Source organism: Giraffa tippelskirchi, chromosome 7, assembly GCF_054371585.1.
Source record: "Giraffa tippelskirchi isolate mGirTip1 chromosome 7, T2T-mGirTip1v1.2.pri, whole genome shotgun sequence".
Classification (NCBI taxonomy): domain Eukaryota; kingdom Metazoa; phylum Chordata; class Mammalia; order Artiodactyla; family Giraffidae; genus Giraffa; species Giraffa tippelskirchi.
Window position 1 is genome coordinate 692,447 of NC_137281.1, and position 20,890 is coordinate 713,336.

At 42.1% G+C, this 20,890-nt stretch overlaps 1 protein-coding gene and 1 long non-coding RNA gene across 3 annotated transcripts in view; one reads left to right on the forward strand and one right to left on the reverse strand.

Annotated features, from left to right (window-relative positions):
- The first annotated feature begins 297 nt into the window (after window positions 1–297).
- LOC145514412 (uncharacterized) lies at window positions 298–19,343 on the forward strand. 2 transcript variants are annotated; one of them, XM_081512143.1, is made up of 6 exons: window positions 298–576; window positions 2,171–2,300; window positions 13,696–14,245; window positions 14,834–15,085; window positions 15,338–15,925; window positions 16,001–19,343. In XM_081512143.1, the coding sequence occupies exons 1-6, from the start codon at window positions 544–546 to the stop codon at window positions 16,518–16,520; spliced, it is 2,073 nt and encodes a 690-aa protein (XP_081368269.1). In that variant the 5' UTR covers window positions 298–543; the 3' UTR covers window positions 16,521–19,343. The 2 variants fall into 2 exon arrangements, with proteins under 2 accessions (XP_081368269.1, XP_081368268.1); XM_081512142.1 differs by having other exon boundaries at window positions 13,696–19,343.
- The window catches only part of LOC145514417 (uncharacterized), a 125,585-nt gene continuing 108,121 nt past the window's right edge, over window positions 3,427–20,890 (reverse strand). Inside the window, exon 3 of the long non-coding RNA XR_014060140.1 lies at window positions 3,427–5,534. This is a non-coding gene — a long non-coding RNA (uncharacterized LOC145514417). The remainder of the gene's footprint in view (window positions 5,535–20,890) is intronic.

The following is a 20,890-nucleotide window of genomic DNA, read 5'->3' on the forward strand; positions in this document are numbered from 1 at the left end:
TACAGAGGATGAGATGGTTGGATGGCATCACTGACTGGATGGACATGAGTCTGAGCAAGCTTCGGGAGTTGGTGATGGACAGGGAAGGCTGGCGTGCTGCAGTCCATGGGATCACAGAGACTCCTACACCACTAAGCGACTGAACTGAGCTGATGCTCTGATGGTCGAGACCGTCAACACCCTTTTCCAGAGGCCTCTAGAGCGCTAAAACTACATTACCCAGAAGGTTGTGTGCCGCTTTGAGCCAATGACAGGACAGCATAAAGGCATTTCCGTGCCTGTGGCGCTCCTCGGGACGGGACTTCCGGCGTCCTCCTCCTGGCGGCCATTTATATTATTTTCCTGTGTGTTGTTGCTCGGGAGCGCTACGTTGGGAATGAGGTGACGGGATTGAGACGGTCCAAGAGGCAGCGCACAGAGGCGGGTCTCAAGTTCGGCGACGCTGTCCGGGGTTCTCCGCGCCAGGCCCCAAATCGCCCCCGCTGTGCTCGCTTCCCGCCTCCTCTCCCGCCGCTCGCGGTCCGGCTCTGGCCACAGAGTCCGATGGCGGCGGCGGCGCTGAGGGATCCTCCTCAGGTAAACGCTGGTCCCCTGGGCCCTTACCGTTCTCACCCCACCAAACACTAAAGCCCGAAGTGCGTGGCGCCTGCTCACGTGCCTGAATCTCGTCCCTGGGGTCCAGGCCGGTGAGACGTTCGTGGGTGGGGCCCTGTGTCTGATAGGGTGATGGAGCGTGGGAGAGGGTGATAGGCGGAGAAGCCTGCCTGTGCAAAGGCTTAGAGGTCGGATATAGGCGAGAAGGTTCAGGAAACCTGGCGTGGATCTGGTGTCTGCAGGGAACAGAGTGTGGTATAGTGATCTTGACCTAGGGTGGATTGACTGCAGTGGACTGAAGGGGGTGACTGAGTGGGTAGGCTTCGGTTCCTGACCAGAGATTAAGGGATTGGTCAGGTTGGTCGTGGTGCGAGCACCGAATCGTAGTCACTAGACCAGTGGTCAGTGACAAGGACCTGGCCCTTCGGTTTTGCAGGAAAAAAATTCCCACAAAGAGTTGAAGTCGAGAAACAAAGTGTTTACTAGGAGGAGAAAAGAGTACAATACCTTGTGGATAGACACATCAGCGGACTCAGGGCGAGTCATGCTGTCCTGGTGGTTTGAGTTACTTGTGGGGCATTTATTTCTGGTTTCCTTTGGCCAATCACCTTGCTTTGCCTGGTTTTGAGACGGTTTTTGGTATATCTCAGGATCTTCCTGCATCTAAGTGCATCTTTTAACCAAGATGAATTCCAGTGAAGAGGCTTATTGGATAGTTGACATCATCTACTATGAGGTGACGCCCCCTCCCTTTCCAAGGAGGCTTTCTGTGCATAACTTCCAAGGAGTCTTTCTGTTCATGTGTAGAGGGAAGGTCTTCTTAACTTCAAGAATGGAAAATATGTGGTCTCTTATGTTTTATGTGGGCAGGGCCCAGCCTCCCATCATCCTGCCCCAGCCCTACTCAAACGTGAGAGTCATTTGTGGTGTCTAGAACAGATACCATATGGACCAGGATTCCAAAGAAGGTTGAGGGAGAGAGGACACTTTTGGCTGCTGAGGGGACAGAGAATGCAGCACAAAAGGGGAAGTGGGTCATGGGCATCTGTAATCACATGTGCTTCTGGGTGGCTCAAATTGAAGCAAGGATCATTAAAGGTATAAAAGGGGCCTTCAAAGCAGCTTTCCGCAAGTGCAGTTGTGGGAGTGCAGCTGTGGGGACTAAAGGTGTGAGAGAGGTACAGTCTACAGAATCGTGGGTACATGGAGAGGAAGTGCTAGCTCATGGCCCCAGGGTCCTGTTACTGGGGACTGAAGGGTGAAGCTTGAGCCCAGGTTTGGTTGTGCCTTTAAGTCACAACCTAGAGACTTCAGGGGAGTTGATTGACAGAATGGATGGGACCCTACAGGCCGGGAAGAAAGCTTGGATGACATGTCTATGCAGTTCATCCCAACGTTGCTGAGGACTGAACACAGTGAATAAAGGGACCCTGAGGGATAAGGTGGCATCAGTGACACCTAGATCTGGAATTCCTGTTCGGTGGAGAGCTTTGGAAGAGGATGAGAGTGGGATAGATGTGTAATGAGATGGATTGTGGGATCCAAGAATATTCATTGTTTACTCTGTCTCTGATAGAAATGCAGTGTGACCTTTGAGGATGTGGCTGTGTACTTCTCCTGGGAGGAATGGAGACTCCTTGATGAGGCCCAGAGAAGTGTGTACCTCGATGTGATGCTGGAGAACTATGCACTTATATCCTCACTGGGTAAGACTCTCACAGCCTTTCCGGTGACCTGGACTAAGCTCTGTCCCATCTCACCCCCCTTTCCCCAGGGGTTGCTCTGTTCTTCTACATGTGGACTGTGAGCACTGCTTGTTTCCCAAGCATTCTGAATTGCTGTGATAGCTAGCTAGGACTGGGTTGTTGGCACTGCCCTCTTCTTTCCCCTGCAATACCAACCCCAATACCTACTGTATAGAACGTTGTTAGGAAAAAGATTCCAAGTCAGTAGTATTACAGTAAGCTTAATGGATTCTACCTTACTTGCCCTCCCTCTGTCCGGGTCAGTGTGTCTAGATCCTTTTCAACTCTGTGTCCCTTCAGCTTTTGATCCCTTCTTTTATACTGAGTTGTGCAGCTTGTGGGATCTTAGTTTACTGACCAGGGACTAAATCAGGGCCCTGGCAGTGAAAGCTTGGAGTCCTGGCCACTGGACTGCTAGGGAACTCACTTGATCCCTTCTTTTTAGCTAACACTTCTTTGTGCCTGTCTGTGCTGAACCATGAGCTACTTTTCAGTGTTCTCCAAGGCTGGTAGTGTTTAGATCTGCTTTCTCTTTTTTCCCCAGCCTTGTCCAGATATAAAACTGTATATCTTGATGTGTAAAAGTTTTGACTTGATATATGAATAGAGTATGAAATAATTGTCACAATGAAGTAGTTAAACATCTATCACCTCATTAAGTTACATTATTGTTGTTGTTACTGTTGGTATACAACATCATTTTTTGTTAATATTTGTTTAGGGTGTTCCAGGTCTTAGTTGTGGCACTCAGGATCTTTGTTGCAGCATGCAGGCTCTTTCATCGTGTCATGTGGGGTCTAATTCCCTGACAGGGACTGAACCCAGGCCTCCTCCTTTGGGATGGCAGAGTCTTAGCCACTGGACCACCAGGGAAGTCCCAGCATCATTGTTAAATATAGTCACCATGCTTTATAGTACATCCTCAGAACTTATTAATCTTATAACTGAACATTTGTACCTTTTGACTAACATCTCCCTATTTCCCATATTCCCCAGTTTCTATGATTTTCCCTTTTTTAGTTTTTAAAAATTACAACCATAGTGGACAAAGATCGTTTCCTTTGAATCTGTGCCCTCACCAATACTTCTTATCTCTACTCTTTTTTTTCCTTTTCTTCCCCCCTCCCCCGCTCTTTTTTGATAGTAGCCATCTTATCAGATGGACTCCCTATAGCTCAGATGGTAAAGAATCTGCCTACAGTGCAGGAGACCTGGGTTTGATCCCTGAGTCAGGAAGATCCTCTGGAGAAGGGAATGGCAATCCACTCCAGTATTCTTGCTTGGAGAATCCCATGGACAGAGAAGCCTGGTGGGCTACAGTCCATGGGGTTGCAAAGAGTCGGACACGACTGAGCAACTACTACTGCATCTTACCAGATGTGAGGTGATATCTCATTGTTTTTTTGTTTTTTTTTTTTTTACAATATTGTAGTAGTTTTTGCCATACATTGACATGAATCAGCCATGGGTCTACACGTGTTCCCCTTCCTGGACCCCCCTCCCACCTCCCTCCCCATCCCATCCCTCTGGGTCATCCCATTGCCCCAGTCCTGAGCATTTGTCTCATGCATCGAGCATGGAATGGTGTTCTGTTTCACATATGATAATATACATGTTTCAATGCTATTCTCCCAGTACGTCCCACCCTCACCTTCTCCCTCAGAGTCCATAAGACTGTTCTATGCATCTGTGTCTCTTATTCTGTCTCGCATATAGGGTTATCGTTACCATCTTTCAAATTCCATATATATGCATTAGTATACTGTATTGTTGTTTTTCTTTCTGGCTTACTTCACTCTGTATAATGGGCTCCAGTTTCATCCATCTCAGTAGAACCGATTCAAATGTATTTTTTAATGGCTGAGTAATATTCCCTTGTGTATATGTACCACAGCTTCCTTATCCATTCGTCTGCTGATGGACATCTAGGTTGCTTCCATGTCCTAGCTATTGTAAACAGTGCTGCGATGAACATTGGGGTACACGTGTCTCTTTCAATTCTGGTTTCCTCAGTGTGTATGCCCAGGAGTGGAATTGCTGGGTCATATGGCAGTTCTATTCCCAGTTTTTTAAGGAATCTCCACACTGTTCTCCATAGTGGCTGTACTAGTTTGCATTCCCACCAACAGTGTAAGAGGGTTCCCTTTTCTCCACACCCTCTCCAGCATTTATTGCTTGTAGACTTTTGGATAGCAGCCATTCTGACTGGTGTGAAATGGTACCTCATTGTGGTTTCGATTTGCATTTCTCTAATAATGAGTGATGTTGAGCATCTTTTCATGTGTTTGTTAGCCATCTGTATGTCTTCTTTGGAGAAATGTCTGTTTAGTTCTTTGGCCCATTTTTTGATTGGGTCGTTTATTTTTCTGGAATTCAGCTGCAAGAGTTGCTTGTATAGTTTTGAGATTAATTGTTTGTCTGTTGCTTCATTTGCTATTATTTTCTCCCATTCTGAAGGCTGTCTTTTCACCTTGCTTATAGTTTCCTTTGTTGTGCAAAAGCTTTTAATTTTAATTAGGTCCCATTTGTTTATTTTTGCTTTTATTTCCGATATTCTGGGAGGTGGGTCATGGAGGATCCTGCTGTGATTTATGTCGGAGAGTGTTTTGCCTATGTTTTCCTCTAGGAGTTTTATAGTTTCTGGTCTTACGTTTAGATCTTTAATCCATTTTGAGTTTATTTTTGTGTATGGTGTTAGGAAGTGTTCTAGTTTCATTCTTTTACAAGTGGTTGACGAGTTTTCCCAGCACCACTTGTTAAAGAGATTGTCTTTTCTCCATTGTATATTCTTGCCTCCTTTGTCGAAGATAAGGTGTCCATAGGTGCGTGGTTTATCTCTGGGCTTTCTATTTTGTTCCATTGATCTATATTTCTATCTTTGTGCCAGTACCATACTGTCTTGATGACTGTGGCTTTGTAGTAGAGCCTGAAGTCAGGCAGGTTGATTCCTCCAGTTCCATTCTTCTTTCTCAAGATTGCTTTGGCTATTCGAGGTTTCTTATATTTCCATACAAATTGTGAAATTCTCATTGTGGTTTTCATTTGAATTTTCCTGATGGTTAGTGAGGAGGAATATTTTTTCATGTACCTTTTAGCCATTTGTAGATCTTCTTTGATAAAACGTCTATTCAAGTCCTTTGCTCGCTTAAAAAAATTTTTTTTATCTCATTTTTAACTTGTGTGTGTGCTTAGTCACTCAGTTGTGTCCGACTCTTTGAGAACCCGTGGACTGTAGCGTGCCAGGCTCCTCTATCCATGGGATTCTCCAGGCAAGAATCCTGGAGTGGGTTGCTATTTCCTTCTCCAGGGAATCTTCCTAACCCAGGGATCAAAACCAGGTCTCCTGCATTGGAGGCAGGTTTTTTACCATCTGAGCTACCAGGGAAGCCTATTTTTAACTTAATTTTAATTTATTTATTTTTGGCTGCACTGGATCTGTGTTGCTGCATGCAGGCAAGTGGAGGCTACTCTCTAGTTGCAGTGCTCAGGCTTCTCAGTAGTGGCTTCTCTTCTTTTGGCTCATTGGCTGTAGAGCACAGGCTCATTAGTTGCGGGCTCATGGGCCTAGTTGCCTCAAGGCTTGTGGAATCTTCCTGGACAAGGATTGAACCCGTGTCTCCTGTATTGGTAGGTGGGTTCTTAACCACTGGACCACCAGGGAAGTTCCTTTGCTCACTTTTTAAACAGATTGTTCTTTTCGTGTAGAGTACCTTATATATTGAATATTTTAGATATTAAAATATAAGTTTCACCAATGAAATCTATCTGATCATGGCCTATTTTTGTTGTTGAAGATTACTGATTCAATTTCCTTATTGGTATTGGTCTAGTAAATTTTTCTATTTCTGATTAAGAATTGATAAGTTGTATGTTTCTAGGAATATATCTGTTTCTTATAGGCTATCTAATTTGTTGGTGTGTAACAGCTCCTAGTAGTCTTTTATGATTCCTTGGTCCTGTTTTATTTCTCTGTTAATTTATATGAGGTAAAGTCTAGACAAAGGTTTGTCAGTTTTATTTATCTTTATTTATTTATGTATTTTTGACTCTGCTGGGTCTTTGTTGCTGCACGGGCTTTTCTCTAGTAGTGGAGAGTAAGGACTACACTCTAGTTGCAGTGCTTGGGCTTCTCATTGTGGTGGCTTAGCTTGTGGAGCACAGGCTCCAGGGCACAAGGTCTTTAGTAGTTGTAGCACGTGGGCTTAGCTGCTCCATGGCATGTGGAATCTCCCTGGATCAGGGACTGAACCCATGTCTCCTGCATTGACAGGTAAATTCTTCACCACCAAGCCACGAGGGAAGCCCCTGTCTTTGAGCAAAACGAGCTCTTAGTATTGTTAATCTTTTTGTTGTCTTTATAGTTTCTGTTTCATTATTTCTGCTCTGATCTTTCTTGGATTTGGCCATGCTGTGCAGCATGTGGGGGCCTTAGTCTTAATTCCCCTTCCAGGGAAGGAACCCGCACAGCCTGCCCTGGAAGCTCGAAGCCCTGACCGTCGGATCGCTGAGGAACTCCCCTCTGCTCTCCTTGTTTCCTTCGTTTTGGGAACGTTGGTCTTGGTTTGTTCTTTTTCTTTTTCCTGGAGGTATAAAGGTTGGTTATTTATTTGAGATCTTTCTTTTTTCTTAATGGTGGCATTTATTGCTCTAAACTTTTCTCTTAAAACTGCCTTTGCACATTTCATATGTTTTGTTTCTATTTTTGTTTTTCTCAAGGTATGTTTCATTTTCCTTTTGATTTTTCCTTTTACTGATTGATTGGCCAGGAGCATATTGTTTAATGTTCACGTGTCTGAATTTTGAAGCTTTCCTCCTACTGCCGGTTTCTAGTATTAGGAAAAGTTCCTTCATATGGTTTCAGTCTTCTGAAATGTGTTAAGACTTGTTTGACATAATATATAATCTATCCTAGAGAATATTCTATATGCACTTGAGAAGAGAGTGTATTCTGCTATAATAGGATGGAGTGTTCTATACACACCTGTTAACATCCATTTGGACTGAAGTATTCAATTCAAATAACTTTCTGTATGGATTTCCACCTATGTTGAGAGGGGATATTGCAGTTCCCTGTAAATATCCTGTTGCTGAGACTTCCCTGGTGGCCCAGTGGTTAAGATTCCATTGCAGGGAGCACAGTTCGGTCCCTTGTTGGAGAACTAGGATCCTGCCTGCCGTGCAGCATCCGTCCCTTTCCCCACCCCCGCCTCCAGTTTTCTCTTGCTGTCTTTTCTGCCTTCAGATCTGGTCCTATTTGCTTAATTTTTAAGGTATGAAGTGTAAGGTATGATATGTGTGTGTATATGTGGTTATAATTATTACATCCTCGTGATGATTAACTCCTTTATTATTATATAATGACCTTTGTCTCGTGTGACATTTTTTATTTAAAGTCTCTTTTGTCTCACTTACGTATAGCTTACCCTGTTCTCTTCTGATTTCCATTTGTGTGGAGTATCTCTTTCAGTCTCTTCACCTTCAGCCTGTGTGTGTCCTTAAAGCTGAAGTTACTCTGTTGTAGGCAGCATAGAGTTGAGTCTTGTTTGTTTGTTTTTTTCCTGTTCAACCACTTTATATCATTTGATTGGACCTACTGTTGTCACCTTATTATTGCCCCCCTATTTTGCAGGTTTTTTCTTCCTTTCTTGCTGTCTTTGTGATTTTCTGTGGGAATGTACTTTTAAAAGTATATATTTATTTATTTAGCTGTGTTGGGTTTTAGTTGCAGCATGCAGGATCTTTGTTGCATCGGGCAGGATCTTTTGTTGTGGTGCACAACTAGTTGTGGTGCATGGGCTCTCTAGTTGTGGTACCATGGACTTAGTTGCTCCGAGGCATACAGGATCTTAGTTCCTTGACCAGGGATCGAACCTGCATTCTTTGCATTGCAAGGCAGATTATTAACCAATGGGCCACCTGGGAAGACCCTGTGGTAAGATACTTTTTTCCTTTCTCCTGTCTTTTGTGTCTATAGGTTTTTGACTTGTGGTTACCATAGGCTTATATAAAACATCTTATTCTATTTTATGCTGATAATACTATAAATTCAATGCCATACAAAATGTCCACTCTTATACTTCCCCCACATGTATATTTTGTTTTTGATGTCACAGTTTACATTTTTTTATATTGTATATTGTGTAGCCATCAACAAGCTATTGTCAGTATAGTTGCTTTTAATACTCTTATTCTTTATCTTTTAAAGTTGAGTTGAGTGATTAAGGCAGTTCTACAGTATTAGAGTGTTCTGAATTTGTGTATATACTTATTTCTACCAGTGGGTTTTATGTTTTAATATGTTTTCATGTTACTGTTAGCATATTTTTATTCAGCTTAAGAAGACTTTGTTAGACTTCCTCATTTCTTATAGGGTCAGGTCAAGTGGTGATGAACTTCCTCAGTTTTCATTTGTCTAAGAAAGTCTTCCTTATTACTGAAGAATAGCATTGCTGGTAAATTATTCTTGGTTTGCAGTGCCCCTACCCCTTCCCCATTGGCATTTAGAACATATCAAACTGTCACGGTATGCAGTGTTTTAGCTAAGAAAACCACTTGTATCTTTATGGGGATTCCCTTCTTTGATGACTTTCTTTTTTCTTGCAACTTCAAAAATAATTTGTCATCACTTCAAGTTTTATATTAATGTGTCTTGGTGAAGTCCTCTGTGGATTGAATCTATTTGGGGACTTATGAGCCTCATGTACCCGAATGTCCATTTCTTTTCCCAGATTTGAGAAGTTTTCATTCATTATTTCTTTGAATAAATTTTCTGCCCCTTCCTCATGCTCTCTTCCTTCTAGGGCTACCGGTGCAAATATTATTTTGTTTCACAATGTCCCATAATTCATGTAGACTTTTTTTGTTACTCTTGTTAGTCGTTTTCTCTTTTTTCTCCTTTGACTGGATAATTTCAGAGACCTATTTTCCATTTCATATTCATTGTTTTGATTGATTAAATGAGCTATTAATGCTCTACATTTCATTCATCATACTCTTTGCCGTAATTTCTGTTTGGTTCTTTTTCATATTTTTCTGAATCTCTGTTTAAAGTCTTATTTTACTTGTATATCATTTTCCTTATTTTGTTGAGTTGTCTGTCTGTTTTCTGGTAACTTACTAAGTTTCATGAAGACAATTATTGTGAGACTTAGAGAATGAACTTATGGCTCCTGGGTGGGGGAAATGAGGGTGAAGGGATAATTACGGAGTTTGGGATTTACTTGTATACAATGCTATATTTAAAATGGATAACCGACAAGGACCTACTGTAGAGCACAGGGAACTTTTCTCACTGTTCTGTGGCAGCCTGAATGAGAGGGAGCTTAGGGAAGAATAGATACATATATATGAATGGCTGAGTCCCTTTGCTCTCCACCTGAAACTATCACAACATTGTTAATCAGCTATACTCTATACTCCAATATAAAATAAAAAATTAAAAAAAACCCAGCAATTATTGTGAGGGACTTCCCTGGCAGGCCAGTAGTTAAGACTCTGTGCTTTCACTGCTGGGGGCATGGGTTCCATCCTTGCTTGGGGAACTAAAAGCCTGCATGCCTTGTGGCCTGGTCAGAATATACTACAAAGCTGCAGTCATCAAGATGGTATGGTATTGGCTCAAAAACAGACATATAGACCAATGGAACAAGATAGAAAGCCCAGGAATAAACTCATACACCTGTGGGTACCTTAATTTTGACAAAAATTAAGGATATAAAAATTAAGGAGGCAAGAGTATATAATGGGTCAGAGACAGCCTTTTCAATAAGTAGGGCTGGGAAAACTGGACAGCTACATGTAAAAGAATGAAAGTAGAACACTTCCTAATGCCATACACAAAGATAAACTCAAAATGGATTAAAGACCTAATGTAAGGCCAGAAAATATAAAACTCTTAGAGGAAAACATAACACAGTGACATAAATCAAAGCAAGATCCTCTATGACCACCTCTTAGAATAATGGAAATAAAAACAAAAGTAAGCAAGTGGGACCTAATTAAACTTAAAAGTTTTTGCACAGCAAAGGAGACCATAAACAAGGTGAAAAGACAATCCTCAGAGTAGGAGAAAATAATAGCAAATGAAACAACTGACAAAAGATTAATTTCCAAAATATGCAGGCAGCTCATACAATTCCATACCAGAAAAATAACCCAATCAAAAAGTGGGAAAAAGACCTAAACAGACATTTGTCCAAAGAAGACATACAGATGGCTAACAAACACATGAAAAGATGCTCAACATCACTCATTAATAGAGAAATGCAAATCGGAACTACAGTGAGATATCACCTCACACTGGTCAGGATGGCCATCATCGAAAAATCTACAAACAGTAAATGCTGGAGAGGGTGTGGAGAAAAGGGAACCCTCTTGCACTGTTGGTGGGAATATAAATTGATACAGCCAGTATTGAAGACGGTATGGAGATTTCTTAAAAAACTAGGAGTAAAACCACCATATGACCCAGCAATCCCACTTCTAGGCATATACCCTGAGGAAACCAAAATTGAAAAAGACACATGTACCCCAATGTTCATGCAGCACTATTTACAATAGCTAGAACATGGAAGGAATCTATATGTCCATCAACACATGAATGGATAAAGAAGTTTTGGTGCATATACACAATGGAATATTACCCAGCCATAAAAACGAATGCATTTGAGTCAGTTCTAATGAGATGGATAAACCTAGAGCTTATTATGCAGAGTGAGGTAAGTCAGAAAAAGAAAGATAAATATTGTATACTAACACATACATATGGAATCTAGAAAGATGGTACCGAAGAATTTATTTTCAGGGCAGCAGTGGAGAAACAGACATAGAGAACAGACTATGGACATGGGGAGAGGGGAGAAGAGGGTAAGATGTATGGAGAGAGTAACATGGAAACTTACATTCCCATACGTAAAATAGGTAGCCAGTGGGAATTTTCTGTACGTTTCAGGGAACTCAAACAGGGACTCTGTATCAACCTAGAGGGGTGGGATGGGGAGGGGGTGGGAGGGGGAAGGTTCAAGAGCCAGAGGACATATGTATACCTATGGCTTATTCATGTTGAGGTTTGACAGAAAACAACAAAACTCTGTAAAGCGGTTATCTTTCAATTAAAAAATAAATAAATCATTATACATTTTTTGATTGACAGCTTGTAGATCTCCATTTCTTCGGGGCAACTGGTTATTGTTCCTTCGGGGGTGTCATGTCTCCTCGATTATTGTGTTTGTGTTTCCTGAAGCCTTATGTTTATTAGTACATTTCACAAAGCAGTCATTTTTTTCAGGCTTTACATAAGGTTTTGGTGGGCAAGATCCTCACCTCTGGGTGTGAGTGTGCTAGCTTGATGGACAGTGGCTGCTGCACCCACAACAAGGCCCAGTGGCTTTGTGTTTGCAGCTCTGTCACCTGAGGTCAGTGTCAGCACAGACTGCAGGGTTCTCAGTCGCTAAAGCCGTGGGTGTCCACAGTAGTAGAGAAGACTGCTAGGGCTCTCCTGATTTCTTTCTCCCATGGGAAATGTTTTGACTGAGGGGGTCCCTCTTAATGTGGAGTTTGGCTCTTGGAGGGGGGATGCTTCATAGAGGTGATGGCATTGGTGTCTGATGTGTGGATTCTGTGGAGCAGATATAGATCTGGACTCTAGGATGTGAACAGATGCAAGGCAGTAGCACTTCTAGGGTCCCTGACACTGAATAGTCTGTCTCAGTGTTGACTTCGTTGTGTGAGATGCCGTGGTGGTGCCTTGACCAGAGTATGGGTACACACAGAGAGACGGTGTCTCTAGGGTCTGAGGAACTAGCTCTCCCACAGCGGCCATGAATCTGGTACCTGAGGCATTCAGACACTCAGGTGACAGCCGTGGAGTCAGGTTATAGAATATGGACATCTGTGGTTCAGATGGGGCTCAAGGGTTTGGGGTGTGTGCAGGATTTATGGGGATGGCAGCTGTGGTTCTGAAATAGAGCAGTAGCTACTTTTGTGGGGGCAGGGATGATTCAGCATATTATTCTCTTGCAGGTGCCTCATGGTGGTGGCTATTAGTTACCTTGGTGTGAGAGCTTCCAGTGCCCTCTGCAGAGCAGGCAGCTGGGGTTCACACCTGTAAACACTTGCCTTCCTCTGCTCTGCAAACTGGGGTCTGCAAGTGTGGCAGGGCCTGTTGAGGTTCTCTAAGGTAAAAGCTACTGGAATCCTTTGCAGTGCAGGCCCATGGGGAATGTGACAGCAGCCACCATTTAGCTGATACACTTAGTTCCCACCCTTCATCTTATTTCCTGTCCATCTCCACGTGTCTGTTAAAGTAATATCTTCAGTGATCGTTTTCATGTTGTTCTTTTTCAATTTCCTCTGTGTTGCTGCAGTATCTTAATTGGATTCCTGAGTCCTCCAAGGGCAACTTTTGTTTGCTTTTGTGTACTTTTTGTTGGTGGTGAAGGCTTGTGTCCTCTGCTGTTTTGCTGACATCACTCTCCTGGATCTCTTTCCTGCACCTGTTATGTGCTGAGTTGCTTTGTGATGGTACAAGCTGTTCATCTGTCCTGTTTTTCCGTTAGGATTTTTATCCTGCATATCCTGCATATGTAGTTGCTTAACTAGTGCTTATAGATGTCCCAGGATTGACATGACTCCAGTCATGGTGAGGTGGGCTCAGAGGAGGCCTGGTCCTGGTGAATGGCAGCCGAGGAGAGTATGACATCAGGCTGTGTTCAGATCGTAGCAGGAACCTGTCTTTTGTTCAACCAGGGTTTAGGTGCCATTCCCAGTGCATGGCCATTCTACTTCTATCTTTTCTTTTCCACTGTTAACACTTGACTGACTTGTCAGTTGTACTGCTTGTCATTCCTACTGTGACTTCAGCCCAGGGACAATCTGGACTGATTATTCAGACTCCACATCTCTGGACTTCACTCCTCTCTGGACTCCACATCTCTCCCATTTCTCTCACTACCCTTTCTGTAGTACTCACCAACATTGATTGTGCTATGATATATGTTCACATTTCCCTGAGTTGACTTTGAATAGCAGCTGATATGTTGCTGTGGGATTTTAATGAGCTTAGATGACCTTTTCTACCCAGTCTCAGCAGAAAAGTCCTACAGGAAGCCACTGGAAGAGAAGTGAGTTGTAGACCCTGCCTCTCTTCCTTGTGTCCTACCCTGTTTTTGTTTTTTTCTCCTGATGAGGTTTCCACTATTGTGTGACCTTGAGACTCAGTAATGCACTATAGTTGGCTGTTCTTCCAACTGAATTCTAACTCCTGTATCTTGAAAAGCATTTCACAGACTCATACCTGGATGAGCTGGACCCTTCTCTATCGTCAATATGTACTTGACCTGCATGTTTTTCTGTTCAGGTTGCTGCTGTGGATCAGAGAATGCAGAGGCACCTTCTGAACATATCACTTCTCTAGGAGTGTCACAGGCTAGGACTCCAAAGGCAGCTTTGTCTTCCCAGAAGATGCACCCCTGTGAGACTTGTCGTCCAGTCTTGAAAAAAGTTTTCCACTTGGCTGAGCACCAGGAAACACAACACACCCAGAAACTGTTGAGGTGTGGAGCATGTGTGAAACAGTTTTGTTTTAGTGCAAATTTTCAGCAGCACCAGGAACAGCACATGGGAGAGAAAACCCTCAGAAGTAGTGTGGATGAGGCCAAGTTTTTCAAGAGCTGCAGATTCCTTGTGTTACAGAAGCCATTTACCTGCAGGGAGTTTGAAAAGGACTTCCCAACCATTGTGGGACACCTGCAGCAACAGACCACTCATACTGTGGAGAAGCCAAACACAGTCACCCAATGTGAGTCAACTTTACAGAGCAGAAGTCATCATACCTCAGGAGGATGCAAGAAAGCCCTCAGCCCCAAACACACACTTGTTCAAGATCAGGGTGTCCATACTGGAATACCGTGTTTTGTGTGCAGTGAATGTGGGAAAGCATTCAGGTACAAATCCTCATTTGTTGTGCACCAGAGAGTGCACGCTGGAAAAAACCTTCATGTGTGTGGTGAATGTGGGAAATCCTTTAGGCGAAGCTCAATCCTCTATAAACATCGAAGAATTCATACTGGGGCAAGGCAATACAAGTGCAGCAAATGTGGGAAACCCTTAAGTCACAAATCTGTCCTCATTTCTCCCCACCCATGGTGCAGTGGAGAAAAGAGTTATGTGTGCAGTGAATGTTTGAAATCTTTTAGCCATAGCTCAGTATTCATTCCACACAGGAGAGTTCAAACTGGAGAACGGCCTTATAAGTGTAGTGACTGTGTGAAATCTTTTACTTCAATGTCTGCACTCTGTTATCATCAGAGATCCCACACTGGAGAACGACCTTACATATGCAGTGATTGTGGGAAATCTTTTATCTCTAGCTCTGACCTCCGTTATCATCAGAGAGTTCATTCTGGAGAAAGGCCTCATGAGTGCAGTGAATGTGGGAAATCTTTTATCACTCGTACTGCTCTCCGTTATCATCACAGAGTTCACACTGGAGAAAGGCCTTACGAGTGTAGTGAATGTGGGAAATCCTTTACCCGAAAAAATAACCTAATAATACATGTAAGAGTTCACTCAGGAGAAAGGCCTTATGAGTGTAGTGAATGTGGGAAATCTTTTACTTTTAGCTCTAGCCTTCGTTATCATCACAGAGTTCACACTGGAGAAAGACCATATGAGTGCACTGAATGTGGGAAATCTTTTAACAATAGGTGGACGCTCATTCGACACCGGAGAATTCACACAGGAGAAAAGCCTTACGTGTGCAATAAATGTGGGAAATCTTTTTCCTGTAGCTCCACCCTCCAGTATCATGAGCGAGGTCACCTTGGGGAAAGGCCTTATGGGTGTGATGAATGTGGGAGATCTTTCACTACTAGCTCTGCCCTCCGTTATCATCAGAGGATTCACACAGGAGAAAGGCCATATGAGTGCAATGAATGTGGGAAATCTTTTATCTCTAAGTCTGACCTCCATTATCATCAAAGGGTTCATTCTGGAGAAAGGCCCTATGAATGTAGTGAATGTGGGAAATCCTTTATCCGAAGGAATAACCTGCTTTTACACCAGAGAGTTCACACAGGAGAAAGGCCTTACAAGTGTAGTGAATGTGGAAAATCTTTTAACAATAGATGGACACTCATTCAACACCAGAGAGTTCATACAGGAGAAAAGCCTTATGTGTGCAGTGAATGTGGGAAATCTTTTACCTCCAGCTCCACGCTATGTTATCATCAGAGAGTTCATGCAGGAAAAAGGCCTTATGAGTGCAGTGAATGTGGGAAATCTTTTACCTCTAGTTCTACCCTCCGTTATCATCAGAGAGTTCACACAGGAGAAAGACCTTATGAGTGCAGTGAGTGTGGGAAATGTTTTACTTTTAGTGCCAGTCTCCGTTATCATCACAGAGTGCACACTGGAGAAAGGCCTTATGAGTGCAATGAATGTGGGAAATCCTTTAAGGATAGATCACAATTCAATAAACACCGGAGAGCTCACACTGGAGAAAGACCTTATGAGTGTGGTGAATGTGGGAAATCTTTTAGCCAAAAATCTTCCCTCTCAACACACCAGAAAATTCATAATAGAGAACGGTCTTATGAATGTAGTGCATGTGGGAAATCTTTCACCTCTATCTCTGGCCTTGGTTATCATCAGCGAGTTCACAGGGGAGAAAAGCCTTATCAGTGCAATGAATGTGGGAAGTCCTTTACCAATAGCTCTATACTGATTCGACACCAGAGAGTTCACACAGGAGAGAGACCTTATGTGTGCAGTGAATGTGGGAAATCTTTTACTAGTAGTGCCACCCTTTCTTATCATCAGAGAGTTCATGCAGGCAAAAGGCCTTATGAATGCAGCAAATGTGGGAAATCTTTTACCTCCAGTTCTACCCTTCGTTATCATCAGAGAGTTCATGCAGGAGATAGGCCTTATGAGTGCAGTGAATGTGGGAAGTCTTTTATCTCTAGCTCCAAACTCCGTTACCATCAGAGAGTTCACACAGGAGAAAGGCCTTACGTGTGCAGTGAATGTGGGAAATCCTTTAGAGACAGTTCCCAGTTTAGTCAGCACCGGAGAGGTCACACTGGGGAACGACCTTATGAGTGTAGAGAATGTGGGAAATTTTTTATGCGAAAATCTACCCTTTCTCAACATCAGAGAGTTCACACTAGAGAAAGGCCTTAGATGTTTAGGGGATGTGCAGTTTTCTTGTTCAGTGTAAGGATACCAAAGGAAGCTGAGGATTCATCTGTCTGAATTAGCTCTCAGACATCTGCATAGCTATTGGTAATCAGGAGGAAAGATTCCTCATGATTTTCAGTTATGTGGGAAATGTGTGGCTATGCTGCAGTCTCTAACCTCTCCAGGGTTCTTCCCACATATATGTCACTCCCATCTCTGTGGTCAAAGCCATTTCACATCTAGCACTTGGCAGGTCCACCCAGTGTGCTCAGGGGGACTTACTGTGTCCTCCCATGTTTTAGCCAAGTTAGGAGTCACTTGAGGCCTACGGTGCCAACTTTCACTCCTCCCTGACTACCTTGGACATGGACCTGGTCAGTGTCAGCCCAGAAACTATCAGAAGTTCAGCTGGCAGCTTGCAGAGAATAGCAGCAGGGATGTGTTGATCTCATGTGATACTAGTAATAAGGTTTTCCAGCTTCCAAATGATGAATAACTACTTGCTGCAGGTTGCTTTGACTCATACAATAATTGAGACCTTCTGAGCTCTTAAGTCCTTTTTCATGTTGGACTTACTATTTACTGTGCAGGTAGTTCACAGATTTGTGCTGTGTAAGCATAAAGGGGAGAACAGTTTTTAAGGGTCTCAAAATTTCTGTCTGGGGGGGAACGGTATGTTGATAATAGCTTGCGAGTTATGACCAGGTCTGCCTTGCAGCCGCAGCTTCCTAGGAAAGATTGCAGGCATTTCTGGTTTTCACTTGAAGCCTGGAGGCTTTGTTTTAGAAGTTTCCCAGGTAACCCTGAGAAGCAGGCAGATGTGAGAATCTCAAGTGCTTCTGAGCATAGCATTAATTTTTTTTCCTTACTAAATGGAGAGATCCCAGGGTGTTTCAGCACTGTGGAGGGAAATCTTCCCCAAGTCTGTGGAGAGCCATGTTCCCTGATTAGTGTAACTGGTTGTAATACCACTGGGTCCTTAACTGGTGCAGAAACACTGATTTGTAGGGAGAGGAGCACGGCAGCCAACTAGTGTAATGTGCTGCTTCTAAACGTACATCCACAAATGTCCATGTAAAAGTGATAGTCCCTCTGTATTGTTCATCTCAAGGCCATTACCACATGGACTGGAAGAAAATTAAAAGGGGGTCTAGTCCCTGGCTGTGGCTCTTGTGACCCAGACTGCATTCCCGTTGACTTTCAGTGGAAATGTTCTCTATTACTCACCATACAAGTTGCCACTGATGCAAGTTTGACTACCACCCCTGCCCCCCAGGGCATAAAGAGAGAGATGATTGAGTGTATGGTTGCCATACCTCTCTGTCAAAAAGACTGGGGCATAGAGATCTTTAAATTGAGCTATTTTTTTAAGCTTTACTAAGATATAATATCTGTGGCTTCCCCGATGGCTCAGCGGTAAAGAATCTGCATGCAGAGCAGGAGATACAGGAGACCAAGGTTCAATCCCTGGGTTGGGAAGATCCCCTGGAGGAGGAAATGGCAACCAACTAGAGTATTCTTGCCTGGAAAATTCCATGGACACAGGAATCCCACAGGCTACAGTCTGGGTCACAAAGGGTCAGATACGACTGAGCTACAAACACACACACACACACAAGGTATTATTTACATTTGCTAAACCGAGTGTATTTAAAGTACGTTTTGACATAGATGTGAACCTATGAGACTATCACCATAGTCCTAATAGTGACCATATCTGTCATGGTGTATTTACCTCATTTGTTCTATAATCTCCTTGCCTTTCTCACCTTTCCAAGTAACCATTGATTTACTTTCCTTAAAATAGATACCTTGCCTTTTCTTGTATTGATATTATTGGAATCATATGCTATTTACCATATTTTTCTTTCCTTTATATATCATAATTACTTTGAGATTCATCAGTGATATATAGTGCTTTTTGTTTTTTGACTGACAAAAGTATGACATATTTTTCAATATGCCACGGTTAGTTTACCCATTCTCTTTATGGGTATTTGACTTGTTTCTAGAATTTGATTTCTGAAAATAAAGCTAGTATAAAAATTGTGTTAGTTCTTTGTATGAACATGTGTTTATCTTTTGTCAGTAACTTAGAATGCAACGTATGAGCCATGCCTGTTTTACTCTTGTTGGCTGCAGTGGGTTTTTATTGCAGGCCGAGGGCTTAGTTGCCCTGCCACATGTGGAATCTTAGTTCCCTGACCAGGGCTTTAACACAAACCCCTGCATTGGAAGGAGGATTCTTAAACACTGGACCACCAGAGAAGTCCCACAACAGTTTTACTTTTGAAGAAGTTAACATTGTGATCTAAAATGATTGTGCCTTTTGCATCTTATCAGCAATATATTGAGAATTCCACCTCGCCCATATTCTGAATACTTGGTTTATTGATTGCTTTAATTTTAGCTTTTTTAAAAAGAGGTATATCACTTTTTGTTTTAATTGAGTTTCTGTAAGGATTCATGATGAGCAGTTTTTCAGATGTTCATTTCATATCTATGTATCTTTGTTAAAATGTCTGCTTAAATCTTTTTCTTTGTTGGCCTTTGGCTATTTTCCTTTAACAAATAGGACAATGAAACTACAAAGATGTATGTTGGAATTTCACTCATTTTTTAATATTGTGAGTGATTTTGCTTTATGGAGTAACTTTTCAATACTGGCAGAATTTTCTAACCTAAAAAGGTTTTTTTTTTCAGTGTTCACAGTGCAGTGGATTCTTAGACATATGCTTTTAAATTTTACCTGCACTGTTAACATATTCTCTATCACATTCTTGATTTTAGTCACTTAAGAATACAATAAAGCCTTGCTTTATAGTGCTTACGCTTTTTCTTGGTTCTATCACCATAGAAGTTAGTGGATTGGAGATGGGGACAAGGTTTCATCAGGATGGACTGGTCTTTACTTTGAGTCCCAAAGCCTGGTTGGGAGGGAATGGAGGTCAGTGGTGAGACTCCTCAAGTCTTCATCCAGGCTACCTGGGTTTAAATTCTGTATCCCTGATCAAGGACCCACAGGCAAACACTTTTCCCCAAGCCCTTTTCCTTTTATGTAAAATGGAGATTTGGAGCTGCCCTGCCTCTTGTCCACTGAAAGATGTGAAGAGGGGAGCTGTCCATTCCCATGCAGCTCCTTCTACAGGTGAGATCCTGGTGCCAGGAACCTTTAGCTCCCCCTGATATCCTCAGACCCCTCTATCCCCAGGTGCATGCATGTCAGAAATAAATGGGGCTTCTCACAATTCCTGATCTGGGTCAGCCCGCAGGGACTTACCTGCATCGAGGAGCGGGCTGCTGGTTACTGAGGTCTCTGTGGATTCGCCAGTGGGAAATAATCTGGGAAACTTGCTAAAGCTTCCTGAGCCTCATTTGGCTGACTTTGACATTGAGTTGTTAACTTTGGCCCTGGGAGGGTCAATTAAAAAAACACAACACTGAGCACTTATACCAAAATTCCAGGCTTCACATTTTGAACTTGTATGTGCCATTTATTTTAAAAATGTTATATAAAATATTTTTGTAGCTCTCCTTTTCTCAATTCTCTTACTGTACTTAACTAATTTATTCTTTTTTTATAATATTAGCTATATCCTTATGTTGTTACATTTTATAGAGTGCCATGTAAATTAATATAAATGCCATGTAAATATACTGTGAAATTTTACTCAGTTGATATGTGTTCATGGTTATAGCTTATTTTTCCTGAATCCGTTGACTCTTGAGATTGAGAGCATACTCACCAATTGATGGATTACCACAGAAATATTTTGATTCTTTTTCAACTGTACTGAGAGATTGCTTCTCTCTATTTGCCCTAGCTGGTAAACTAATTCTCTTCAGATCCTCTTTAAACAAATTTCATTTATTATGCTGAAATGTGAAATGACCGATTCTATTACAGTATGTTTTTTCTTTCCCCTGAAAGTCAATGCAAGTTTTGTTTATTTAAAAATAAAATTTTCGTCTAAGATGATATAAACAACAGATAACTGCTTAGAAAGGCAGAAAACATTCTTATTTCAATGAATATTCATTTGATTGTACTGGAAAGGTTCCACATAAGCTTTTTAAAAAATTCAGTGAAAAAAAAAAAATTCAGTGAAATGTGGCTGGTAAAAGTATGTGATAAAGTAATAAGTATTATAAGGTGTAAATATTCTATAGTCAGAGTGTTTTGGAAACATTTAAAATTATCAGGCCGCCTTAATTCTGGCTGGTTATAGGTAAATTTTGAAATCAAAATGAATTTTTCACGAATTATCATATAGTATTTGAATAGTTTTCACAAAAATCGCCTGTTACAAAATATTGCCCAATGCTTTATGGATACTTAAAATACATGGTTTTTTTATACAAGTCATTTTTGT